General features: G+C 47.7%; 1 protein-coding gene across 1 annotated transcript; it reads right to left on the bottom strand.

The window, feature by feature from the left end:
* Positions 1-93: 93 nt before the first annotated feature.
* USP19 (ubiquitin specific peptidase 19) lies at positions 94-27,688 on the bottom strand. Its single transcript, XM_020999047.2, is given in 28 exon segments — positions 94-688; positions 2,411-2,589; positions 3,316-3,479; positions 3,839-3,991; positions 7,495-7,711; positions 7,853-7,963; positions 8,641-8,969; positions 9,061-9,198; positions 9,457-9,575; positions 9,725-9,865; positions 16,548-16,649; positions 16,767-16,877; positions 18,458-18,568; positions 18,667-18,825; positions 19,320-19,453; positions 19,552-19,747; positions 19,844-20,058; positions 20,458-20,573; positions 20,839-20,910; positions 21,006-21,162; positions 21,391-21,628; positions 21,758-21,784; positions 21,786-22,067; positions 22,187-22,320; positions 22,565-22,696; positions 22,936-22,992; positions 23,695-23,951; positions 27,568-27,688. Coding segments are annotated over 27 exon segments (4,143 nt in total). The 5' UTR covers positions 23,816-23,951; positions 27,568-27,688; the 3' UTR covers positions 94-460.

The following is a 27,688-nucleotide window of genomic DNA, read 5'->3' as shown; positions in this document are numbered from 1 at the left end:
TGGGGGTACTCTAGTACATTTTTAGGACATTAGGCGCGCATAGGGTAAAGACGCAGTTAAGAGGCACCAGAGGGAAGAGATAAGACACTCAGCCTGGGAACAATTTCATTTTATTGACACATTAAATACAGGAAAGTAGCCTGGGAATAGGGGGCATGGAAAGGGAAAGGACCTAGGGCTGGGCCTCATAGATGGAAGGCAAGAAGGGAGAACAGGATCCCTGTAACCTCAGGTTTATGCTTATGGCCTGGGGCTAGATGTGGGGCCCAGCAGGCAAGTGGCCCAGGGACACAGCTCAGGGTCTGAGGCATCAGGAACTGGCTGGGCGGAAGCCTATTCTCTCCTGGGGGAGGCTGGCAGGCAGCCCTTAGACATGAGTGTACAGAACACAGCCAGGGCCCTGAGTCCACACTGGGGTCCAAATCCACTCCCCAGAGGGGCCAGTCTACAGGCAGGCAACTCATCTCCATCGGCTCTGGGACACCAGTGGATAGAACACATTGAGGACGAGTGCCACCAGGGCAGCCATGGTGCCCAGGACGAAGTAGCGGAGGCAGCCCTCATCTGGTGCGTCAGGGGCCCGCCTCGGTGGGGCTGCCCAGCCTCGGGGCCCCCAGTGGCCCAGGCGTCCTGAGGCCTCTGGCCCCAGCTCTTCCTCTGCTTCCAGCTCCTGCCAGATCCGGGAAGCCTGCGGTGTGCGGAAACTTGAGTCAGCACCAGGGGGCGGGAAGACAGGACAGGATGGGATGTGGCCCCTGGTGTCCCCACCCCCCAAAGCCCTGAGCCCCACCCTGGCCACCCCAGGAATGGGTGCTGGGGCTGTCCACCTGCAGTCCCAGGGTCAAGCAGTCAGAAGGTAGGTGGTAGCCATCTGTAGTGATCATCTGAGTTGAATTTCAATGGGGCACAGGGCAATCCTGGCATGACTTTCTCCAGTACAATGTGTCAGAGTTCAGCTTTCCAGCCCCCAGGATCAAAAAGGATCCAGTAAATCACTGCCCAGTTCTCCTCTGGATGAAAGGAGTCTTGCTCACAGAAGACATCCCAACACAGCACAGCTTTTCTTCCCTGACCCAGATAACTTGGTCAGCCAATCACAGTGCAGCTCTGCCCCATGCACTTGCAGGGCTTAAACAATCACAGCGTGGTTTTCTTTCCCCCATAAGCCAAAGCTCCAATGGCCTTGGCCTATGACTGGTCTCTTCAGGTAGAGAATTCTTGTTCTGCCCACATCTGGAGTTCCTCCTATGTGCCAGGCTTGGTCAGAGGGGATGGTCCCCTGGCATTCCCATGGAGCCCAGCCCAGTGAAGGAGGAGGTGGAGAGCAGAGTTGACGGATCGAGTTGAAGGACAGATTATGCCCACTATACCCGCATGCTGTCAGAAGTGGCAATGTGTTGATGGCAGAGGTGGTGGGTTTAGGCAGAAGGCTGGTGCCTCCCACTCCAGAGAGAGTTCAGATAGATCCCCTCACTGGGAGGGAGAGGGAGAAAGCCCAAGGCCTCCCATGATCACAGCATCCCTATTCTTTAGAGGTCTGGCTTCAGGGCCTGTGGACTGAGGCAACTTCTCCTGGAGGCTGAGCTCCATGGGGCTGAAGGATGTCAACCCCAGAAGGCTCAGCCTTAAGAAGTAATACTCAGGGTAAGGAAAGCAGGTACTCACCTCTGAGCAGGGGCAATCAGTGTGAGCGGCGTGTGTGTGCACTGGTATTTCAACAGCATGTATGTATGTGTGTATGTGTGTGTTGGCAGGAGAACACATGATTAACACATCAAGCAGAGGTGCTCCAGTAGAGGCAGGATACATATGAGCATCTAAGACTAAGAGTCTGAAAGGACTGGAATCATTTAGTCCTAGAAGCCCATCCTCCATGTGAGAGAAGAGTCTCCCTGGATCAGTATGGTTAGCGAGTGCATGTGCGTTTGCATGTCTGGTGTGTCGTGTGTCAGCGTGGGCGCATGAGTGGACTGGCTGCCCTGCTGGGGGCCAGCACTCTTGGGTGCCTGGGCCCCTCAGAGGCCCTGCTTTCTTCTACAGCCAAATCCCCAAGTCTGTGGCATATTCGGGGCTCACTGGGGTATACAATAGACACAGAACCTAGGTTCCTCAGCCCCACTGGGGATGTGAAGAAGCCTCTACTGCCCAATACCAACAGGGAGGGCATGGATGGAAAAAGCCAGGGAAAGATGAAATGAAAGGTGCTTTGCCCATGAGTCAGGTATCATAGCTCAATAGAGATCCCCAGGGCAAATGTCTCTGCATCAGAGCCAATCACCCCACCCACCAAGAAGCAGGGCAAAACAAGGAATGATGTGGTCCTCATATTCCCTCCCATCTCCTTCTCTTGACTGCAAGTATTTAAGTACCCCACACGCAACCTCTCACATCATGCAGGTTTCCCTCTCACCTGGCTGGTGGCCGCCTCAGTAGCTGGGCCCAGATCAGGGTGGTGGTCAGCAGAAGGGGCCCTTGGAGGCCTCTCCACAGGAGAGTTTCGCCGACGATAGAAGAGGACATAGGCGTAGCGGGTCACTACCTGGCTTTCATCTACTGTGGTCACTGTGCTGTCATCAAATAGTCTCCAGCCTTTGTGGGTGGGCAAGAACAAGGAGGAATTACTAAAAGTAGACATGTCCCTTCACAAAGAAAGTAAGACCCCCTCCAGCCCCTCTCCCCAGGATATGAGAAAAGCAGTTTCTTAACCCTGGTCTAAATTTACTTTCTCCTAAAAAAGGGATCTATGTCAGACTTCTGGGAAATGCCATTCTTTATGCAGCAAAGACCAGGCAAAAGCATAGGATGCTCTGAATGAACTTAAGTGGGAACTGTAGAATCTGGTTCACTTAGAGGGGCAAAGGAACTGTAAAAGGGGTCACATAATGGAAATACGGGTTTGCTAAAAACTGAAGGAGCTAGGTGAAGTAGTGGATAGAGTGCCAGGCCTGGAGTCAGGAAGATCTCAGTTCAAATCCAGCCTCAGACACTTACTAGCTGTGTGACTTTGGGCAAGTCACTTCACCCTGTTTGCCTCAGTTTCCTCCTCTATAAATGAGCTAGAGAAGGAAATGGCAAACCACTTCAGTATCTGTTGCAAGAAAATCCTAAATGGGGTCACAAACAACTGGACAAAACCAAACAACAAAAAAACCTGAAAGCTGAGGCCAAGATCCCATAAAGCCTCAACACATCAAGGTTTGGGGGAGATTAATGGAAGAAGGTAAAAGTTCTGAACTATGCCAGGGGACCCGTCCAAATCCTTGCTTGGACCACTTTTGGGAGGCCTCTTCCTCAGGGAACAGGACATTCTCTCACCCACGTCACTGCGCTGGCTGTTCTTGTCACTTGGCAGGCGGGCATAAGCGGTGTAGTGGCCCCCAATCATGCCCCCGTAGTGGTTGATGACTGCATACAGGTCATAGGTTGGAAGCTGCCGGTCATCCTTCTGGCCTATGCAAAATTTGCTCAAGTCCAGGTTCCTAGGTTGGTGGAAAAGAGGTTGCCATGATCCCATGAAATGACAAGGACCAGCTGGGAGATTTCTCAGACCCTTTCCAGAAGAGCTGCCAAATCTGACCTTGTCCTCTATTCCCTCATAACTCAGAGCTAGCAGAGGCTCTCTGGTCATGGCAAATATGTCATATTTTGCTATTTCTGTCCACGAATCCTTCATCCAAACACCTGGTAAATGCCTACTATGTGCAAGGCACAATTTCTCCCTGTGCTGTCATCTTCTTTGACAAGGGACTTCCCCATCCTGAGAGAGTAAGGGCTCAGACCTGAGGACCTCTGAGGATGGGTTTCTGTCTCCTCCCAACTATTGCCCAAGGCTCCTCACCTGAGAGGGAATTCCACCATGTCATTGATTTTATCCCTCCAGATGAAGCTGCGAAAGGAGAAGCGCTTCAGCTGGATAATGAGCACATTTGGAAGGCGCCACAGCATCAGTTGCTTGGAGGCCTCTCTGTGCTGCTTACACTTTGGACAGTACCTGCAAAGAAGCAAGTGGAAACAAGTCAGACAATGGGCAGAGGCAAACACTGAATATTTACAGCCATAATGGGGTGGGCGATGTATGTCCTAGAATCACAGGGTCATAGCATGCATGTTAGAGATCATCGAGACTTCCACTCCCTTATTTTACATCAGAAGACAGAGACCCACAGAGAAGACTGGGTTTGCTCAGGGTCATGGAAGCAAGATCCAACCAATCCAATGCTCTTTCCATAATACTCTATTACCCTCCAACACTTTACTCAGATGAATTTTCCTCCTGACTAAACAACTTAAAATTTTCCCTTACTTTTCTCTGGGCAGACCCATACTGCAGACATAATAGGAGCCACCATTTGTAGTATACTTTAAGGTGAGCAAAACATGCAGCTCCAACCCTGGATTATTCCTACCATTGGCCTCCTTCACTTCTAGTCACATGTTCCTGAATATAACTGGAGAAAAGTACAAAACCAGGCTGTCTGGGCTCATTACAAATTCAGGTGATCTAATCTCAACTGGTCCCTCACTGAAGCAAGGCAATCCTTTGGACTTCTCCCTAACTGATCTGCTATCCCACTCTCCATCCTGGTTGTTCCAAACCTCTTCTCTCCTCCGGCCTCTAACCTTCTTTCCACTCTCTCAGCTAAGGACCTCACCTCATACTTTACTATCTACCCTCCAACCAAAAATAAACAAACAAATAAAATTGCAGCTATTGGCTTCAAGCTCCTCCTCCCTCCCTTCTCATTTCACATTCCCCTGCCATCATCCCCCACTATCTCTTCCTTAACTCCAGTCCTGGAAAAAAAGATGGCCCCTATTTGCCAATGCCAACCCTTGATTCTACCTGTAGCCTTGATTCCAACCCAATCTATCTTCTCTAGCAGATTTACTCTCTTATCTACTAGGTTCTTCTCTGGTGCCTACAAACACTTCCAAGTCTCTGTCATCCTCAAAAAACCTCACTTGATCCTACCATACCCTCTAGTCATAGTCCCATAATCTACTCATTGGCTAAACTCCTTGACATTTGGTGCCTCTGCAACCTCTTTTCTCTATTTTAAATTCTGATCTCTTCCTCTAACAGAAATTGTTCTCTCCAAAGCTACCATGTTCTCTTAACTGACAAACCAACTAGCCTTTGCTCAATCCTCATCCTTCCTGACTTCTCTTGATACAGCATCTGGCCCTGCTGATCAACTCCTCCTAAGCTCTAGACTTCTATGACATTGCTCTTCTGTTTCTCCTCCCTGTCCGACTGCGCCAGATTACACTTCCTTGTCACACTAACTGGAGCTCTCCTCCCCTTCATGAACTGTCTCCTGCACATTCCACAAGCATTTCAAACTCATCCAGGATAGAACTTGTCTTTACCACCAAACTCACTCCTCTCCTGAACTTCCCTAATACTGTTAAGAAGCCACTATGAAGCTTCCAGTTACCCAAGTTTGAAACCTTCATGTCACCTTTGACTCCTCTTTCCTTCACTCAACATATGCAATCAATTGCCAAATTCTGTCATTTCCATCTTTCACTATTTCTCTCATATCTATTTCCTCTCTACTCACACAGACACCACTCTAGTTTAGACTCTCATCTCCCCAAACCTAACCAATTTCCCTGTCTTAGCTCTCTCTCCCATCCAATCTATCCTACAGATGACTGCAAAAGTAATTTTCTTAAAACATAAGTCTGACCATTCACCATTCCACTGAAACTCCAATGGCTTCCTATTCCTACTCCTGTTTGGCATTTAAAGCCATTCACAACATGGCTCATTCCTGTAGTTCCAGTTTTCTTACATATCACTCTTCCTCCACACATTCTACAATCTAGCTGTTGGCGGCCTATGAACTGCCATCTTCCAACTGCATACCTTTTTAATGCTATCCCTATCTTGGAATCCCTGGCTTTCTTCAAGATAGAGCTCAGGTAACACCTTCCTAAGGAGGTCTTTGCTGCTAGTGCCTTCCCACCTAAGGTTACCATGTATCTACTCTGTCCCTATCTTGCATATCCCTTCATGTGTAGCCCATGAGAACAGGGTCCTTTGAGGGCAAAGTCTGCTCACTCTTGTCTCTGGATGCCCTAAGCTTAGTGCCTGGCCCAGAGTAAGTAAGCACTCAATGGATGTTTGCGGCCTGCTCCACTACTTCATACCTGATAACTCATTTTGATTCTCCCAGCAGCTAAGAGAGGCGAGTACTAAAGTCTTCTCTACAGGTCACACCTGGAGATCACAGTGACCATAAAACCGAGGTCTCTAGGCCGACTCCCTTTTCCACCCACCCCCTCCACCCTGACTTTCTCTATTCTCTAGCCACACCATGTATATGATATGTGCCTTGTGTTTCTAAACTTAAAATGACTTCAGTTCAGCTGAGTCAGGAGACACTTGTTCAAGCCCTGGCTCCGCAGTTCACTAGCTGTGCAGCCACAAGTTGAGGTACCTCTCTGGGCTCTTTCCTCATCTTTAAAACGGAGATGACAACCCTTGAACTCTCACCCTCCTCAGGTCATCGTGAAGGAAATGCTTCGTCCTCCTAAGCACTAGGGCAATGGTGGCTGGTGCTACTACACAGAGCAGTACACAAGATGAACTCAAAATGAAAGACTGCCCAGGCTTGTTGGAGCCACCCTTGAAGAAAGGGGATAGAAGGGGAAGGGCACTAATCTGGAAGTCAGAAGATGCTCCCATTTCTGCTATACCCTTTGTGACCTTTCCTTATCTGGGCCAAAATTTTCTCATTAGTACAATAAGATTCTACGGTCTCTTCTAGTTCTAAATGCCATGATCCACTTTTCAAACCACATTTTGCTCCACTTTGCCAATTCCTTCAACTATCCTCCTGGAAAAGCTATTTTTTCTATGGCTTTGAATGATTAGAAACTTCCAATTTTTCCTCTGCCCACAAGGCTGTCTGTAGCAGGTCAGGTGTCCCTCAGGATCCCCTGCCAACCTGCTGCTCTGGATGCACTCGTGAAAGGTGGAAGGTGTGTGGGTCCTTGGGCAGTCCAGCCCAGAGAGAACTCCTTCCCTCAAAACACTTGCTAGAGAAGGGGGATTCAGACACTCCTCAAAGCACAGAGGAACAGAAAAACTGTAACAAATATAATCCCAGAGGCCTGGGCTCAGCTACTAGCCAGCTGTGTAAGCCTGGGCAAGTTCTATCTCCTCAAAAGACCTTAGTTTCCCCATCTATAAAATCAGGAGGTTGATTTAGATGATTTCTAAGTTTCTTTCCATGTCCTGACAGTTCTAAGTTCCCTTTCAATACAAATGTCCTGTGTTCTAGTATCTCTTCCAGCTCTTTTCTGTTCTAAGTTTCCTCCCAGCAAGCTCCTTTCTATTTCTGCCATTTATATCCTATAGTTTTTTCCAGCTATAATAGTCTGTGTTTTACGTTCTAACATTGTCTTCTACATTCTAAGATTCCCTTCCAGTTCAACTGCTCCAGGCCTGGAGCTCCCAAACCATTAACACCTTCCCACCCTTACCAGGCTTCTTCTGGGGCTAGAACCTCAGGCTTGGTGAAGAGATTGAGACACTGCTCCAGAGTAAAGTGGCCAGCCCTGGCTGCCTCACTGGCCGAGCTAGGGTCTTCCACACACTCAAGCTCTTTGGAGCCAACGAGCACAAATTCCTTCAGCCGTTCATTGTTCTTCCACACCAAGGCCAGGCTGCAGTCATCACCCAGCTCCAGGGGGGCTTCACCTGTGGAGGAAGGAGTTTTGCATATACTTTCTTAGTTTCCCTATCTTCACCAGGACCCACACTCTCTGCCCCAGGAATCCAGGCCTTGTTTGCTCCCCATCTTCTTCCCACCCCCCAGGCCTATTCTGAAGTCTTAGGTACCTTTGTCTTCCAACTTTTGTTCCTTGTTGGTGGCATCAATTTTGTTGATAAAAAATGGGGGTGGATGGGCACTCAGGACCTCAGCTGGGTGCTGGTAGCCTGGGACAGCAGCTGTCAAGAAGGCATACATATCAGAAACCAAAATCCCTAGCCCAGGGCTTCACCTCTGGTACCCCATGATTCATTAGGGCTCAGCCTCCCTCCTTCCAACTTCCACTACAACTGAGTTCTGGCTACTATCACATTCTCTTAGCTAGTGTTCTTTTCTCCACCCTTCAAACTCACCTGGAGAGGCTATCTGAATTACTTTCCTAATGCATTACTACCATCATCATGCCTGCCACCTATTCATTCAAAAACCATGAATGTTTCCCCACTGCTTCCTCAAGTATAAACCGCTGATCGTGGCACTGAAGTACTTCCAAAATTTAGTTCCAACCTACCTATTCATACTTATACCATTCTCTCTTATTCTATGTTCCACCCAAACAAGGCTGTACCTCAATCCTCATCCTACCCTTTCCCTTCTCAGGGCATTTTATTTCATATTATCCCCATGTCTAAAACAGACTCTTCCCCCCCTTTCTTCCTAGCAACTGAAATTCATCTGCTAAGTTCCCTTTGAGATACAATCCGAGTGATGCTTCCCTCCATTAAGCTCTCCCTGACCTTACCCTAAGGTGGTATTTATCTTTCGTTATCAAGAAGAATCTTCTCTCAAAAGAAGAAATCATTTCTCTTCTCCTGTAGCCATGGAATTCAGTCCTTCTTACTCATGAGTCTCTTACCTTCAGGTCTGAGCAACCTCTCCCCGGCAGATTCCTTAGAAAATCCCCCCTCGCTGGGCATGTTGACTGTTGACTCTGAGAGGCCTGTGTCAAGACTGGGCACAGAACCCCGATCAGGGGGTGCCCGATTCCTTGAGGCACCTGTGTCACCAAGCTCAGCTACTGTAGGGGACACCTGGGATTCTGGTGAGGGTCTTAAGTCCCGGTCCCCACCCCCTGCCTCCAAAGTGCTCGGCACAGGAGGTGCAGAGCTGCTTAGCACCTGGGGGCTCTGTTCTGGGGATACACGGCCTAACTGGAAGGGTGGCTGGAACACGCTTACTGAGTACCTGAAGAGAGGGTGTGAGAAGAAAATTCATTAGTCCAAACAGCCTTGCTCTATCTCCCCCACCCAATCCCTGCTAGGATAGATGTTCTCACCGAGCATAGCCCTCCAGCAGCTGGGCAAGGCGAGCATAGGTGAGGCGGGACTCAGGGACACTGATGAAGAAAGGGAAGCCAATATTTTCTGGACGGCACAGGCCTTTGTGATCTGGCCAATGAGTCTTCTGACAAACCCTATGAAAAAAATAGGACAATTCTGGATGGCTCAGCCTCATTTAACCAGGGAGGGAAAAGGGCAGCTGTCTTGGGGGGGGGGGGATGAATGTGATTAATCCTATACATCTCTTGGATGAATAACAGAAAAAGAAGCCCTAGGGTCAGTGGGAAGTATCACCTCTGGGAAGGCCCAGGGGGCAACTGTGTTCAGACCACCAAGGCCAGTGATGGAAGGGGGCTGGGTGAGGGCCAGGTGGGGGTAGAGGGCTGCCTCACTGGTTGCAGTAGCCGACACGGTAACAGCGGGTACAACGTTTCAATTTCTCTTCCTCAGACTGCTGTTTCTTCTGGCAGGCAGCACACTTGGCAATGGGGATGCTGGGTACCTGAGGGCGCTGGAGAAGGATACACAAGACCCTGTTCTCAGCCAGCCCCACTTGTAGATGCAAAGTCCCAATCTATCCTCCTTTCTTTTTTTTCAATTAAATTTTTAATATCCTCCCTTTCATTCTTTCCCTACTAACTGGGTAGTGGGCAAACCAACCTGCTGCACCTGAAGGACTACCACCCGCTCCTTGGCCAGCTCTGGGGATAGCACTTCAAAGCAAAGGAGCAGATCAGTGGGAGAGACAGTGTCCAGTGAGTGTGATGGCAGGAACACACGATGAAATCGGTTCTTAATCACCTGGTTTAGAGCAAGGGCAAGAGCACAAAGGTTTCATTCAGCAACCCTACACTCTTTCCCCAAAGCTACCGATGTGGGCAAATTCACTGCAAGGCAAACCTCTGATTGTCCTAGGAACATGGACAGGATGGAGCTCAGACTCAGGGATTCCAGGGACTTAAGAGCAAGGGAGGATAGAAGTGAGGAGGGAAGGAGGAAGACAGGGATGAAGGAGAGAGAAAGGGAGGGAGACAGGAAAAAGCGAAGGAAGGGGAGGGGGAAAAGAGAGGGAGAGAGAAGATGGAGGAGAGAGAGGGAGGAGGAGGAAAAGAGAACAGGGAGCCTCAAAGAGAAGCAGGTATCTGTTAGAAAGCTGGCTGATAATTTCTCATTTAGTTCGAAGCTGAGAGATTCTTTTTGTAGCCCAAACATTATAAAAGTAGATCATACTTCTATAATGCTTCAAAGTTTACCAAACATTTTCCTCCCACAACCATTGGTAGTGCAAAGGTTATCTCCATTTTACAGATGAAACTGAGGCTCAAGAAAGCTAAATTATTTGGCCCACATTACACAGCTGTGAATTCTCCACTACATATGGCTGCTTCCTGCATATGCACTGCTCCTAATACATTTCAATGGTTAGCGGCCCAGGTAAGTTCCACAATCTTACGGCTGGCTAATTTCAAGAGCAGAACGGAATAGGAAGGCAGCAGAGGACAGGGGCATGATCCCTGGGTTTGAATCTTGACTCTTCTATTTAAAACCTGCATAACTTGGACAAATCCCTTCCCCTCCCCGGATCACAATTTCTTCATCTAGAAATGAAGGAGCTGGATTAAAGGATCTCAAATATCACATTCAGCTCTAAATCCTACAAACTCAATTGGGAGATAGAAGGTACTCCACGGTAAGGCAGTCAAGTCACTCATTTCGGGGATCATGGAATTCCATGGTATAAGATGTCACCTGGATTCCAACAATGGCTTTAAAGATCACTTCCGAGCCCACTCCAAGAAGCCGTTGTTACCTAATCCTCAGGGGGAGGCATGGGGAAAGGAAGAATCACTAAAAACTGATACAAGGAAAAACCTTTCTCTTCAAAATACAGCATTCTGTCCGACATCTGTCTAATACACTTCTTGTGTCATGCTCCCATTAGCTTCTCCTTGATGCTCTTTTCTCTAGGTTTCTGTGGCACTCCCCTCTCAGGGTTCTCCCGGCTGTCTGCTCCTTCTGTGTCCTTTGGTGGTCAGACCTTGATCTAGGTTATACTCGATAACTGTAAGGGTCACCCCAAGGTTCTGGCTTGGGCCTACTTCTCTTCTCTTTCTATACTATTTCACTTGCTTTCATCAGCTTCCATGAATTCTATGCAGATGATTCTCAGATCTATTAGTCCATCCTTAACCTCTGACATCCAGTCTCACATCTCCAACTGCCTATTAGATATTTCAAACTAGATGTCCCATAGACATCTTAAACTCAACATGTCTAAAATTGAACTCATTATCTTTTCCCTTCAAAGCCCCGCCTCTTCCTAACTTCCCTATTACTGTCAAGGGTACCACCATCAGCCCAGTCACTCTGGCTCACAATCTAGATGTTATCCTCAACTCCTTACTTTTTCTCATCTCCTATAATTAATCAGCTGTTAAAGGCCTGTAATTTTTGCCTTCATAACATCTCTTTTATCTGTCCTGTTCTCTCCTCTGACACTGCTACCACCTTGGTGCGTGGATTTCATCACCTCAAATCTGTATGATGACAATAGCATGCTAGTGGGTCTGCCTTCCTCTAGTCTATCCCTACTCCGCTAGAGTTGAGGTATCATAGAGTAGAGTCAGTTCCTTGAGTTCATATTAGCTTAGATCTATGGTATCTCTATATAACAACCTCCCCTTAACCTCAGTGAAGTGACGTTAGGGAGGACATCTAGCTTTGGCAGTAAGGCCTGATATCTATCAGCTTCCTAATAGAACCAGGCCAACGTACTTTTGTCCTTGGCTGCCTGGGCCTTTATCTATCAGTAATTACTAAACCTTCATTCATATCTAACCTCCAACCTCAGGCTTTGGCCTTGGGGACAGACTTTTAACCCCTAAATGCTTTTCTAACCTTTTCTGCCATTGCTTCTTTAACAGGACATCCCTATCTGACATCTACTCCCTCTTTCCTTTCTACCCCATCACACTATACAGATCACAATAGTACGTCTTTGCTGGTTTATTTACATGAGAAAAGAACAGATACAAATTCACACCAGGGAAAGACTAGTAGGAATGTATATGAAAGAAAACTACCCAGTTCCAAATTCAAAGGTACTACCACATACATAATCTCAGGGCAGAGGACTTCAGAAACCATTTAAGTTGAAACTATACCTGAAGATGAATTGCTTCTATAATATTCCTAATAAATAAATATACCGCCTCTACTTGATGACATCTGGTGACAGGAAACTGCTCACTACTTCCAAGAGCAATTCACTCTACCTGTGAAAGAATTCTAGCAAGTTTTTCCTCCCATGTGGAACCAAAATCTGCCTCCTGGCAACTCCCACCCATTGCTCCTACTCTTCCTTTCTAGAACGGAGCAGAATAAATCTCATCTGTTTTTTATACATCAGCCTTTCACAAACTTGAAAACAATGATCACGTATAGTCCAAATCTTCTCTTCTCCAAATTAAACATGAACAGCTCTGGGAGGTATGGTCTCTACTCCCTTTACTACCTTTACCTGGATGCCCTCTAGTTATCAATGTCCTCCCTGCTTTAAAGATCAAGTTAGGAAACTTAAGTTTCCAGACCTACCATGGTCCATGGGGCCATTAACAGAAGAGAAGATTGTGTGATTAATGCTTTATTTGTTAATGTACAAACAAGAAAAAAATGGATGTTCTTTTCTTCTGAGTCACTTTCACAAAATATAGTCCACAGCAGCCAAAAGCCAAGATTCTTGGGTTTCTCAGTCTACCCGGCCGGATTTTATGGGCGTAAGAAGGTTGAGAATTATCCATTGCTACCTAGACCCTGTCAATCAAAAGTCAATATAATGGGGTGAACAAACTTGTCTTTTGCCAATTGGAAGCCACAGGATCACAGAATCCTTAATATATCAAGTATGAACGTCCCTTGGAGATCATTTAGTCCAACTTCCTCACTTTACAACGGAGAAAACCAAGAGCTAACAAAGGGAAATAACTTGCCTAAGGTTACAAAAATACTTAAGAAGTAGCACTGAGATTTAAAATAAGATCCCTCTGACTACAAAGCCAGAGCTTTTTCTCCTATATGGTCTGAGAATTACCCTGATACTAGATCTACTGGCATAGATGGGGTGGCAATGAAGGGGATCCAAATGGAGGGCTTGGTAACCCCAAACAATTAAGAGCAGTCATAGCCAGGCACTGCAGATAATGATAGGAACAGTGTCTCTGCTCTACATCAAAGGACACAAAGCATGGAGAATCTGAAACACATTATCACTAGAACATGGAAATTCTGAAGCCAAATCCAGAAAAACAAAGGTCCCCAAGAGAGTATATGACCTGAGAAGAAGAAACCTGCCATTTTTGGTGGAGTTTTTCATGTGGCAAACTAGTTTAGCTTCAGTAAAAAGTCAGCAGAGATCCCAAAGATCTGCCATTGACTCAGACCCTTCCTGGAAATTTGCAGGGGTACCTGGATATCTGGGCTACTGCCTTTAGAGAGCTGATAATGGTGTCCTCAAGTCTTTCTCAGCTCCTGCATTTTTTCTGGATGACCAAGACGTAGTACTCCTTCAAAGCAGCAACCACTGCTCTGCATCTGAAACACTGTGTTCTTGTGGTAAGAGGTTTGGGATTTGTAGTCCCCAGAACTCAGCTTTGAATACTAGCTCAGAAACTACCCTTGTGGCCCCGGTTAGGGAAGGATTAGTAAGAGGAAGCCCCTTCTCTCTGTGCTTCAATTCCATCTACAATAAAGTAAGGGAGTTGGACTGGATGGTCTCTAGATTTCTTTTGCAGCTCTAAATCCCAGCAACATCAGGGACTTCAATGATCTAGCCATTTCCTGGAGCTCTCTGACAAAAAGAGAGCTGCTAATCAATTCTTGGTATGCATTAGCGGTAACTTCATCCTTCAAAAGCTGAAGAAACCAACATGAGGATATGCTATTCCAGATCCATTTTCACTAACAAGGAGGGACTCTTTGCTGAGGTGGGTATTATGTGAATCATGGAAGGAAATGACCACTCCATCTGAGAATTTGTGATAGAGAAGAAATGAGGGCATAGACTCACATGGACTATAGATTTTAGGAAAGCACATTTCAAACAATTCAGGTAGGATCCTATGACTTAGGAAGAATGGGATGCCTAAGAATTAAGTTCTGAAGACACAAAGGAAAACAATTTCCATAAGAAGGAAATGCAGGATTTTTCTGAACAGTTGGATCCCTGTGGATGCACAGGGAATTCTCTAAGCAACCTAGATTTGAAAAAGAAATGTACCAAAGGTGTATACAAGACCAAGTAGAAAGAAAATAATAGAAAAGTACATAATGGTCCTATAGAAAGAAATGGAGCTGAGGGAAGCTAAAGACACCAAAAAGGGGTTTTCTGACTATGTTTTGAGAAAATGGAAAATCAAAGAAAGAATAAGATCTTTATATGAGGGGGATGGGCCAATTATACCTGACAACAGAGAAAGGACAAGGATACTGAATTCTTAATTCATTTTCTCCGATTTTGTTTTCTTTGCAAAACAGAACCACCATTCTAGCGAGACAAGAGAAAAGAGATGAGCAGTAGAGAGCTAAACAAGGCAGCAGACAATAAGAGGGCACTGAGCTGCCCTCAAACAATTCCAGCCTCCTGGCCCAGGTCCTGAGAGCAGAGGCAGATGTGACTATTGAGCCTCCTAGAGATCTCTAAGAGATCATGGGAAATGGCCAAGGCATCAAAAGACTAGAAAAGGGACAACTTTCCAATTTTAAAAAAGGGCAAATTATAGATCAGGAAGCTTGTCTTCTATTCCCAGGAAAATTCTAGAATGGATCATTAAAAAAATTGGCTGGCAAATATCTAGAGAAAAGAGCAAGCTGTGATTATAAAAAGCCAGCCTGGCTCCATCAAGGACAAGTAATGCCAGACTAACCTCATGTCCTTTTTAAACAATACTTAGTTAGATGAGGGGAAAGGTATGGAAAGTTTGCCTGAATTTTAGTAAAGCTTTTGATAAAATATCTATTATTCCTGTGGAGAAGAATGAGATGTGGATGAAACGGTAATACAATTAGATGGCTTTAGAACTGGTAGGATGGGCAAACTCAAAAAGGTAGTTGGTCGGAGTTTAATGTTAATGTGGCAAGAGGCTTCACACATGACCCAAGGATCAAACGTTTTATCAGTAGCCTGAACAAAGTCATAGATATTATGCTCACTAAATCTGCAGATGGTACAAAGTTGGTAGTATACCAACTATACCACAGACAATACCATCAGGATCCCAAAAGCCCTAAACTGGATAAAGCAGGAATTATTCACGTTAGGACAACAGACCTCATGGGGATAGATTTCAGGGAGTCTGTGAACTTAGATAAGAAAAAAATTGCATCTTTATTTCCATTAATCTCTAACTGAAATTAATATTTCCTTCCATTATGAATGTATGCAACAAAATAGCATTTTGAAAAGGAGTCTACAGGCTTCACTAGACAGCTAAGGCATGGTCCATGCCACAAAAATGTTAAGAACCCCTAGACTAAAGCACTGGGCTGAATTTAATAAGATAAACTTCAGTAAGGATAGATGTGAAGCCTTACACCCGAGTATAAAAAAAAAATCAACTCCACAAATATAATATGGGGGATGCGGCAAGAGACAAAAGTGATTCTGAAAAAGATCTAGGGTTTTAGAGGACTGCAAGCTCAATAGGACAGCAGGGTGATATGGTCAATTCAAAAAGTGAATACCACCTGGAGCCCATTAAAAGAGACAGAGCTTCCAGGAACAGGGAAATGTCAGCACCCCCTGTACCCTCCTTGATGTCTTCAAGCAGAGGCTGGACGACCACCTGTCAATTAAGTTATCATGAAGATTCCTTTCAAGTATGGTGGATGGACAGCATGGCAGCTGAGATCCCTTCCAATCCTAAGCAAGCATCTATGATTCTGTGAACTGACTTCTATTCCACCCTTCCCCTCCCACATCACCACTCTTCTAGTACTCAGTCTCATTAGAGGTGTTCTTCATTCTTTCTTTATACACACCAGAAGTTGTAGAGTCCTGTCCCCTATCTTCTTGCTTGGGATCGTTCTTTATGCTCACTAATCATGCTATTAACTAAGAACTGGGTTCAAACTCAGATTCTAAACATTAATTAACTGTGTGACTATGGGCAAATCACCATCAATAGGTCTCAGTTTTCTCATCGCTAAAGTAAGGATAATAATAGTGACATACCTCACAGAATGGCTGTGGAAATAATAGTTTTAACTGTTGTTGTAGTTTGTGTTCTATTTTAGGAAGATAAGGGATACTCATGATGGAAATCCCAAATTGCTAATCTCAGAGCTCCTAGCCCCAAACTGAAATGGAAATATCCAAATATATTTCTCAAAGGGAGAAAAGAAATATCTTGGGGTTAGAGGAGGAGTGTTAACTTGGGGATGAGGTTTTCTGGGGGAAAGGTGGGGGGGGAGTTTCTTTAGGCCAAACCTCAGCTAGCCGAAGGCTCTCAGGCTTCACATGAACACTTTGGGCCAGGGAATCAAGCACCTCCATAGCACTGGAATTCTCTTTGCTGATGCTCACCAGGAACTACAAGGAAAGAATACCAGAGTCAGGGCTGGAAGGAGAGAGAAGGTAGCATGGCTGGGGTAAGGGAAGAAGGCTGAAGACTCTGGGTCCCAGCAGAGAGGTACAGGGGCTACTCACCTTGACAGGCTTCTTGTGTGGCTCCTTGGCAAAGTAGTACACAGTGAGTACTTTCTGCTTCTGAGGCAGGGGGACAGGCAGGTACAGGAATGGGTCAAAAGTGATGGAGACCTGAAACCACCCAGCAAAGATCACTGAACAAAGAAGCCCTCACCTTCTACACCAAGTCACAGAAGTTGCTGTGTGCTTGAGAGTGGGCATGTCTTCCCAGTCTCTCCTGCACACCCAATCTGCTCTTCCTAAATGGCGTTTCTTGACTCAGGAACCCAAGATCTCAGAATCAGTGGATTTAGAACAGAGAAGGAAATCAGGAGATCAAGTAAGTCAAACTCCCTTAGTTTACAGAGGATAAAATGAAGCCCAGAAATGATAATATTAGCTAACATTTATGTAGTGCTTACTAGGTGGTAGGAACCATGCTAAGTGTTTTACAATTATTATCTCATTTGATTCTCACAGCAGCCCTGGGAGGTAGGTGCTATTATGACCCCCTTTTTATAGATGAGGAAACTGAGGTAGACAGAGATTAGCATCTTATCTAGGATCACACAGCTCCTAAGTGTCTGGGGCCCAGCACTCAGTGTACTATTGTGCCCCATAGCGCCCAGAGAAGTGGGCTGCCTTTTCAAAGGTTACACACAGCTTGTACATGGGTTCAGAATTCTGATGGCCTGCTCACAACTCACGATAGTGTTGACTCCCCTGTGGCCAGGCACTGGAGGCTTTGTGCTGTATGGGTCCACCTCCACCCTTCCTATCTATCACCCTTTGCTCCAACAACCCTGCTTTCCTCATTCCCCTCCCTGCCCACACACAAGCTGATTTCTGCCTCCAAACCTCTTCTCCTGCTGTTCTTACCACCTAGATGTGACATGGGTGTTATATCCAGAGCCCTGGGCTTCGGAGTCCGAAGAGCAGGGCTTGAATTCAAACCCTGTACTTACTGCCCACACACTTAGACAATACACTGGACCTCTACGGCCATCTATTCCCCTGTCAAATGAGGGGGTGGGACAAGAAGACCTTTAAGAATCCTTTCAACTCTACATCCTAATAACGCCTTCTTCTCTCTGCTTAGTCAAAATACTATACGTTATTTATGAACTCTTGTCTGTTTCATCTTCTCTATGAAAGTTTCACAGACTACTGAGCCATGGTGATCTCTCCACTCTCTTAGGATCACTGCACCTTAGATGTCACATTTAAGGGAGTTAACAACTCTCACGTTTCATTTTTTACTTTTTTAAAATTTCACTTTTTTTAAAAACACCTACAGAACTTTTAAAACTTTTTTTCAATTAATGAACATTAAGTCTCTCCATCCCACCCCACAAAACCCTTGTTTCAAATATGCATAGTTAAGCAAAAATTCTTGTACTGGCTATACTGAAAATGTATGTCTCATTCTGCATTTTGAGTCCATCACCTTGAAGAGGCAAACACTTTCAATTTTACAAAGGAGGAAACTGAGGCATGGAAATTTGTCCAGATTTAGACAGACAGGTCCTAAGTGAAAGAGTCTTTTGACTTCAAATACAGGTTAGCTGAGTTTCTTTCTTCCTCCTCATAGTACAGGTGAGCACTGGGCTGGGAATTAGAGCAGCCTAAACTAAAATGCTTAAGTGGCTGACTGACTTTGGTCAGACTGATCCCAATCCCCTACTCTAGGCTCCTTGGGGAACCCTGCCCACCTTGGAACACACAGGGCATACAAGCTTTGACTTGTACTGTCCGTGGAACAGATCCACAATAAATGAGTCGTTCCTCATTTTGTGCCGTTGCCAAGCCTCCTGGGCAACCACCTGGAAAGGGGCAGAGAGAAGAGGGTTCAACCACAGGGCCTCTCAAGGTCATTCCCCCCTCCCTCATCCCTGAGCTCCCTGTCCCCAAGCACACTTACCTCATCAGGACGTCCATCGGAGTCTACAGTCTCCGTGTAGGGTTTGTTCTGGATTCGGTTCAGGTCCTCATGCAACCCATCCAACAGGAAGGCCATGAACTCCTGAGCATCATGCTGAGCATAGCCAGTGAACTGGCTGGCCTTGCTTGCCACAACGGCCTATGAAAGGAAATACCAACTCCATTTCCATGTTATTTTCAGGATGACAAAGCCCTCCCCTATAAGGGAACCAGTGCAAAGGTTATTATTCCCATTCATTTTATGGATGAGAAAACTAAGACTCAGACAGGGGAAGTGACTTGTCTAGAGCCAAAAAGCTAATACGCTGTAGAGCCAGTATTCAGACCCGAGTTCTCCTGATTCCAAGCCCAATCTTCTTTGTCATGCATCATGCTGTGCCTTAACATGAGACAGTAGGCATAATCTTACTGCCAACATACAGGTATAAACTGAAGCTACATGAGAAAACAGCCAAGATAATAACTGCACTTTATGTAGCCTTTGCCTAAACTCACACAATTAGTAACTGGGAGAGCAGAGCCTCTTCTGTCACTCTTTTGTGATCATCCACATGCTAACGGCGTTCTCTTCCATGAGGTATATAACAAGGGTGGGGGCAGACCATTTCGAGGTCAGGATGTGGGAGAACTCACCTTCAGCTTGGAGGGCTGAAAGGCGTGGTGGGTGCCTTTCCACAGTGCTCGCAACAATACCGCAAAGCCAATGGCCAGTCGTCCCCCTGTGCCCAGAGGATTGCTGTAGTTTATCTCTGCCTCAAAAGAGCGATCTAGAAGCACCAGGATAGAATGAAAGGAGGAGTGTGAGGCAGAGCAAACAAGGCCTAACAGCCTCCACACCTCAGCCTTCTCCTTAGCTTAGCCTCACCATGGAAATAGTCTCGAAGCTCTCGGGTATTGGACAGGGACTGGATGACACTATTCATGAAGCAGGTGTTGCCCAAGTTGACAAGGCCTGTGAAACCAGGCAAGCACACCTTCTTCTCTTCTTCTTCCTCCTCTTCCACACTCTCACTGCTCATGGGGCTGTGAGGCATGGGAGGGACCATGCAAGTGGGCTTGGGCTACAAAGGGAAAACAAACAGTGCGGTGAGCATGGAGGACCTCAAAGCTGCACGGATACCACCTGCCCACCCACCACCATCTGGTCCCCTACTCACTGAGGTGAGGGGGGGCTCTGGCTTCAGGGCCACGTGCTCTGGGAGAGTGCGGGCTGCCACACTGTCCAGCCCTGATTCTTCAGTCCGGACCTTCACCTTCTCCTTCTCCCCAACTCGAGCTTCTTCCTGGCTGGCCAGAGGGGAGCCACCAGGTGGGGCTGCATCCAGGGGGGTTGGGCCTGTCGGCATGGCAACCTTTGCACCACCCACTGCACCTTAAAAAGGGGGGAATGGGGGGCTGGTGGTTAGCAGCACACGGAGGGGAGGGGAGCAAGGTCTTTCACAATAGCCACAGGATCAGGAAGACCCTGTAGTTACAGGAGCTGATGAGGGGAGACAAGAGAAAGGGAAAGAAGATGGCAATTTAATGGGGGAGACATAGTACAGAGGCAGACACAAGATTAGAGGAAGCCATGTGGGAAGGATGTCAGTACACAGAACTGGGATGGAGATATGGAGAAATTAGACTTGGAGATAAGGGACAAGGGTAACCTAAGGTGAACACTTGAGGAAACACACAAAAAGAGCTGTGGGAAGGGGCAGGGAAGGAGAAGAAAATAACACAATGGGAACTCTGGGGAAGGGCAGGCACGAGGGGAGCTCGGGGTGCAGACCTCGTGTGGCGGGGGCCTCAAGGCCTCCCCAGCGCTGACTCTGCCGCTTCCTGAGGCAGATGTCAATTCGTGAAGATGTGAAGTGATACACACACTGCTCTGGCTGAATCATGTTCCTGTTCCACAAATAAATGGTGGGGTCTGTAGATCTCCCCCCAGCTGCCCAATCTCACCCAAGTACCAGGAAATGCCAGTCATAATATCACTGTTCCCATGTCTCTTCCACCCCCTCAAAGGCCCTTCAATCCCTGGGGTAGAGACAAGAGTGAAGTCCGAAGTTGGAAGCTCCATCAAAATGCCAAATCAGGGGTCCTAGATGCATTGATCCTCAGTCCATCCCACCCTGAAAAGACAGGGTGTCTGGGGTGGGTGAGACTATACCTGAGCTTCACCTGCCATCGGAAGACAGTATGTGGTCCACAGTCTGGGTGCAGCCGCAGAAAGTTCACATCACTGGAAAGGCATCAAGATAAGGTGGGGCGGTCTGTCTATATCCCTCTTATTTCCCTGTCACTGACTGCTTCCCTCAGCCACCCACACAGACCCACCTGGTCTGGAAAACAAGGGTAAAGTCTTGTTCACGAAACAGCACTCGAGAAGTCTTGCGGCAGATCTCCTTTACATACACATGTACAACCACGGAATCTGGACCCTTCTCATAGGAGTCATTCTTCATAAATGTCAGGCTCACCATGGGCTCTGGCTCTGTACAGACCCTCATAATTAGATTTGACGCAGATATTCTTTGCCCAACCACTACCACAATCACCACCAAATTCTACCCTCTCCTGGTCAAAATTAAGTTCCTGCAGGCTAAGACTGAGTCCCCATAAAAGTCAGGGTCACTATGAATACCACTCTTCCTCAAGCCCTATATCAAGTCACCTGTGTCCACACGTCCCTAAACCAACCCCCAGGAAGCATCACCCATACCCTCAGCTGTAGTTTCCAAAGTTGCTGTTGCTGCCTCCTCCTTGTTCTGGTCCTCTTCTCTACCCTGGGGGAGGGCTGGGCAGGCTAACTCATTCTGGTGGGGTATCTTCTCCCCTCCCAGGGTATTCTCTAGAGAAGGGTCCTGATTTTCCTCTTGACTGGACTTTAGAGTATGATGAGCCATCAGGGACGGCTGCTGTGACCCCCCATTAGATGCTTCAGGCTCTGTTGAAACAGGCTGTTCATGGGAAAAATGTGGATCAGCACTTAAAAGCCATCATGGACTTAACCCCGAAGCACTTCCCAGGGCAGGGGAAAAGAGAGCTCAAAGGCAAAAACCCGTTTTCCTCCATCCTGCATCCCTCACCTGAACTGTGGGCTCTGCTGAAGAGGGGAGAGCCATCACCTCGGGGACCTGGAGCGCCCCTGGAGGCCTCCCCTTCAGTAACTCCCCGGAGGTGCACTGCCCGTTTGGCACTGGGCCCTGCCTGAGCTCCCAGGCCTATTCCTGTGCCTGCTTCACCTCGGCCCTGAGCTCGTTTCTGATTTCGTGGCTCTTGCTTCCCTCTTTGAGGCTCTGGGCTAGACCCAGGTTCCAGAAGACTAGGTGGCAGCTCTTGTCCATTTTCTTTGCAATGGGATCCAGGTCCTAAGGCCTGGCTTAGAGGCTTCTTTTTCTGCAAAAGACACCCCTAAATATTAGATGCCTTCCCCTCAGAGTTTCCTGATGCTTCATCCCACCCCTTCAATCTTCCCCCAAGCAGCAGGTCGCCAGGCCCTAGGCTGAAAGGCTTACCAAGAGGGAGGGCCAGGTCCGAAGTGGAATCTTCTTATGCAGTAATAACTGCAGGATACCACCCTTTCGGGCCTGAACCTTGCTGCAGGAACTTTCAATCTCCTCATAGAAGATGCAGCTCCACTGCCGGCCATCTAAAGGGGACAAGCAATAGGAACTACTGACACTTCCAGATCTACCCCTTTACCTTACTCAGTAGCTCCTAATCTCTGCTCCCCTTTAGTTTACTCAGTTAAAAGCTCTTCATGGCACAGGGAAAAGGAAAAAGAGAAGAATGCAAACAGACCTAAGTGGGCTGTCTTGGGAACAAGACCAACTTCATTCAATGTTTGTTACAGCGATACACACACTCACACACTCCACTGCTGGAAGCCATACCTGGTAACTGAACCACACAGTCTGTATCCGTGAAGGCCGCATCTATCTCTTCTATCCGCAAGGGACCAGACCCCACGTGCAGCTTTACAATCACTTCATCTGCATTTTGCTTCCAATCTAGTAGCAGTTCAGCTAGAGATAAGATCACAGAGGCTCCCATGGGTTTCCTGAAGCACCAGACAGGGCCTATCGCTACCCCAGAGACAGAGAAAAGAACCCCATCCTCAATCCTTAAACAGCCTGTAAAACTCATAGGCAGTATATTCACTCATAGCAGTCCTTCACATCCATATCTTTGCATCTGGGCCCTAGCACATTCATGGAGTGCAGGTCAAGTGAGAAGATAAACTCCTCCTCCCTCAATTACTCACCTTCCTTGAATTCCTGCTCCTCTCTAAGGGTATACGTTTCCAACCCTGGAGCAGGCACTGAAAGCAAAGGCAAGGGCAGGGAGGTGAGGTCAGGAATGAAGTATACCTCCCATTTGTTGGGGATACATGGGAGTGAAAGGCAGAGAAGGGGAGAAGAAACAAAGGCCTAGCTGAATGCCTGCTCTCCTTCCACAGGAACCCCTCTGCCCCTCACTGCTTTTGAGGCTACAGAGCCACTCAATCCTCAAACTTAACCCCTTAAAACCTGCAACTCAGGATCAACTGACAACCTCTCTCCTCCTCCACTTCACTGTAAGATAGATGAATCATTAGTGGGAGGGGACTCTGGCACTAACTGTTCCCATTTCTATAGAATTTGAAGGTTTACATAAATTTTCTCCTGGTACAGCCCTAGTAGGAATGATGACTATTCCCATTTTATGAATGAGGTTCAGAGAAGAATAGTAAATAATCCAGGGTCACACAGCTAAGATTTAAGCTCAATCTTCTGACTTTAAGTCTAGTACCCTTTCTACTACATCATGCCAGTTCTCTGTCCCACTGGAATGAAGCCAGGAGTTGGGATGATTTTGAGGAATGAGATGCCCATCCTATCACCAACCACTCACTTTGAGGATAACTCATAAATCAATAAATGGAGAAGGGCAAGAGGAAGACCACCTTAAGCCCAATAGTTGCCTAATTTCTGGGGCCCCTTCTGTGGGGGGCAGAACAGCATTTCCTACGTCTGGCTCCCACCTCTTTTGGGCTCCCCATCCTTGCTTTCCTGGTTCACACGATCCTTCTGTTTCTTCTTGTTGGTGGCATCCTCCAGCCCCTGGGGGCATCTTCGTTGGCCTGTAGCAGCCCCGCCGGACATCTTGAGCCGCTTGCTTAACACCCAGAATCCACCGGGGTCAGTGATGGAGTCTGGGTCAGGGGTTCGACGTTTTCTTCCTGGCCCAGCTATCTTGGCGACTCTCTGTGGCCAAACTCTCCAGTGAGGAACAAATGACCTAAGGAAAAATGGGCCCTGTAACTCACTGCTAAGTTCTAGGAGGTAGTTTTAATACCAACCACCAGAGTGGGGAAGTATCCCTACTTTTGTACGCCTTTTGCTGTGGCATTCTTCAAGTTCCTCTCTCTGGTAATCCCTTGAGTCCAGCTTAGAATGTGCATAAAAAAGGCAAGGGTAGCAAGTGACCAAGGTGGCCCAGGGCATTCATTCCTATGGGGCTGAGCTGGATGTAGGACTTTTGCACAGGGCTATTGTGAGGTACAGGTGAATGATACAGGCAGCTGCAGGCCCCTTTGGCTATGGCTCCCAAACTGGCCAGTGCCTTGGCTGTTTGGTTAAGGTAAGGGCTCCAGCTTCATCTGCATTCCTTGCAGATATGAGGTACAGAAACATTAGCTTCCAGTCCCTGCAATCCTGAGTCTAACCTGACCACAAGAGCTCTACGGCCTGTTACCCAGTACCTCTTTCTTTGTCAGGGCTTCACTCCCTAGTAAAGAGAGACTGCCACACAAAGGCAGGCCATACCCACATGGTATTCCTCCTACTAGCAGTCTGGAGAACTCCTCAGGCTTTGGCCAGAACTCCACTCCCAACTTCATTGTTCCATATGCCCATGGAGGGGGATAAGGAATGGGGTATGGGGAAGGCAGGAAGGTCTCAGGTCTGTCCTGTTCCAATTTCACTCTGTTACTTAGTCATCTAAAATACACGCCAACTTACTGGCAGGAGTGGGAGGCCCAGTTTCTACTGCTAAGTAGTGGTTAGGCCTGGGTGCTATCTTGAAGCCTAGTGGAACCAGTAGGGTAGGCTGAGGTAGAGACATGGGCATAGTACTCCCTGTACCATTCTGCATGAGCCCAGGCTACAAATGTGCAAGTAAATGTCCTTGGACACTGAGCATGAAACCCACTCCAAGCTCCAGAACACAGCTCCCATAACAAAGCAACACACCAGCACCAGGCCCACCCACCTCACCTCCCTCTGCAGCCAATTCTAAGCCTTCTTCCCGTTTCCCATAAAGGGTTTCTCAGGCTTCTGATGTGGGGGTAGGAGAGGACAGGAGAAAGGAGGGACCACAGCAAGCTACATGAGGTCTAAGAAGATAAAGAACAGAGCTGGAGGAATTAGCACCTTTTCCTTCCACAAACAGCAGTTTTGCTCTCCTGCCCAACCCAACATCTCTAGGACTGTCCATAGCTCATACTAGGTAGAACAAGATGATCTTTGAGGTTCCTTCCAACTTCTTGAGATTCTAATATTTGGAGATCCTTTCTCTTTTTTTCCTTTCCATGGGAATCATCTGGTGTCCAATATATCACCTTTGGGCCCTCATAGTTTCTTCTCCCACTCCTATGAGCTTTGACAGCTCCATGCAGTCTTTTCAAATCACTCTCTGCTCTTCCCCATCAGAGAGCCCCTAACCTAAACCATTTCAGATGGCTAGAGAGGAAAAGAATTGTGCAAGACCCTAGGGGTCTAAGCAACAAGGGGAAGCCTTCTAACTATACTTCCTCCTTAATCTACTCTAGCTTCCAATTAATAAAACTAAAGCCACTACTCAGCAGAGCTGGGGTACTTCTTTCTAACCCCTCAAACCATAACATAAAGGCTTATGAAAGGGGAAGTCCCAGTTTCTGTGCATATCAGTCAGCCTCTTTCTATACTGCTTCTTTTCAAGGCAGACACACTATGGGAGAAGCTGCTGATCCAGAGATGCAACGTATGGGAGAAGGGGGTGGAGTCAAAAGGGAGGGCACTTATTACCACAGGTTTAACAACACGAGAAACATTGGAACATGTGTTACCACCCTCTGCACTGACAGTTGACATTCTTCCCACTCCTGCACTACTCCTCATTAGCCTTATCTGCCTTGTTCATTCATCCATTCAACAAGCATTTACTAAGCACCTACTATGTGCCTCACACTGTGCTGGGCTCTGGGGATACAAATACAAAAATGAAACAGTCCCTACCCTTAATGTGCTTATTTTCTAAGAGTTTTGATTCTAACATCCCTGGTAGAAAGGGCCTAGAACCTATGATATGACTAGTGTACTGGTTATCCCCCATGACTGGAACGCTCTGCTGCCACTTCTTAGCTTCCTTCAAGACCCACCTCAAATCCTACCTTCTGAAACAGGCTTTTCCTCCTCTTCCATCTCCTCCACTTCCATCAGTACCTTTCCTCAGAGACTAGCCACCATCTAGTACGTAGGTCATTACTTACAAGCTGTCTCCCCCAACAGAACGTGAGGTCTTTGAGGGGAAGAGTAGTGTTTTTGCCTTTTTCTGTATCTCCAGTGTTTAATACCAGTGTCTGGCACACAGTAACCAGTTCCTAAGTGCTTGCTGACTGACTATATTTTTCCATGTTCATCAAACAAAAAACAATCACTGATACAGGATGACCTGAGTTGAAAACTGCCTCCTGACTTGATCCATCAGTATCCTTACTATCAATGACCTATTCTTCCTTTCTATCAATGTTGCTCCAGACTCACCTTTTGCAAGTCTCCCCTGTTACCTAATTACAGTACTCAATACCCTTTTTCTTCCAAGTTTCACCAGATACTTAATCACAGGGTTGCCTCTTAATGTAGCTAGCTCTGTATAATTTTTGTCATGGATTTGTGCCCACACTAATGTCACGTGTTGGATTTATAGTCCCTGAGAATTGCCCCCCATCTTCCAGATTCCTTCACCATGCCAGGATGGGGCTTTGCACAAAAGAGAAAATATTCTACCTATGATGCTAAGGAAAGCTCTCTCTTTTCCTGAGAGGGCTTCCCGGCCAACCTAGGAGCCTGCCCACTCCCACACACCACTGCTAGCCCTGCTTTCCCTAACGATAAGGATAAAGTGAACACACGGAGAAGGCAGAGAGAGAGCAGTTCAGAGCCTGCCCCCCCCCCCGCCTATTTTAAAGGAACCCTAGAGATTATCTGAAAGCAGGTCTCTAAAATTGGCATGGGGAGGGAGCCCGAGAAGCTGAGTACATCTTAGAGAGACGATTAGTACGGGGGGGGGGGGGGCGGAGGGGAGATTCCCCGGGGCTGACCCTTCAGTCAGCTTCAGCCCCCCGTCCTAGGGCTCTCCTCCCCTCCAGCACTCCCTTCGGGGGATCTCAGAGCTGAGATCCGGGCCCTCTTTTTGGTGTGTTTTAGTGATTGTTACTAAGGGCCGCGGTTGTTACTAAGGGCCGCGGAGAGCCGGGCGGCCCACGCGACGGACGGACCTCGGCTCTCCAGTTGAATGCCTTTCTGAGCCCTGACTTCGCCTACCAAGTGCGAAGAGTCTCTCCGGCTGGGAGTCTGCCTTCCCCCTCCTCCTTCCTCCAGGACCGCCGGCTTTCTTTCCCACGGCCGGCAGAGAGAGCCGCCTCCTCCCCGGCCCGGCCCAGGGCGAAGGAGGGGGCGGGGAACTCGGAGGAGGGGCTGGCCCCGCCCCCCCAGCTGGGGGACTGGGCTCCCGGCCTCCCGGGTCCCCGGGCCGGCTCCCCGTGACCTTGGGCCGGGCCAGAGCAGGCGGGCGGGCAGGCTGCGCGGCGATACGCCGCGGGCGGCCCCGGCTACTCTGCCCCGGGCGGCAGGGCCTCCCTCACTCCCTCACTCACCGAGGCCGCCGCCGCCGCCGCCGCCACCGCCGCCGCCACCGCCAGCCCTGCTCTCCGGGCCCCTTGGCAACCCGCTCCCGGTTCCGGTTCCGGCGTCGGCGTCGGTTCCGGTTCCGGTCCA

Source organism: Phascolarctos cinereus, unplaced genomic scaffold (assembly GCF_003287225.1).
Source record: "Phascolarctos cinereus isolate Bilbo 61053 unplaced genomic scaffold, phaCin_HiC Scaffold_4;HRSCAF=312, whole genome shotgun sequence".
In the NCBI taxonomy this organism is placed as follows: domain Eukaryota; kingdom Metazoa; phylum Chordata; class Mammalia; order Diprotodontia; family Phascolarctidae; genus Phascolarctos; species Phascolarctos cinereus.
Note: the sequence above shows the minus strand (reverse complement) of the source record. Positions and strands in the feature narration are given on the sequence as shown.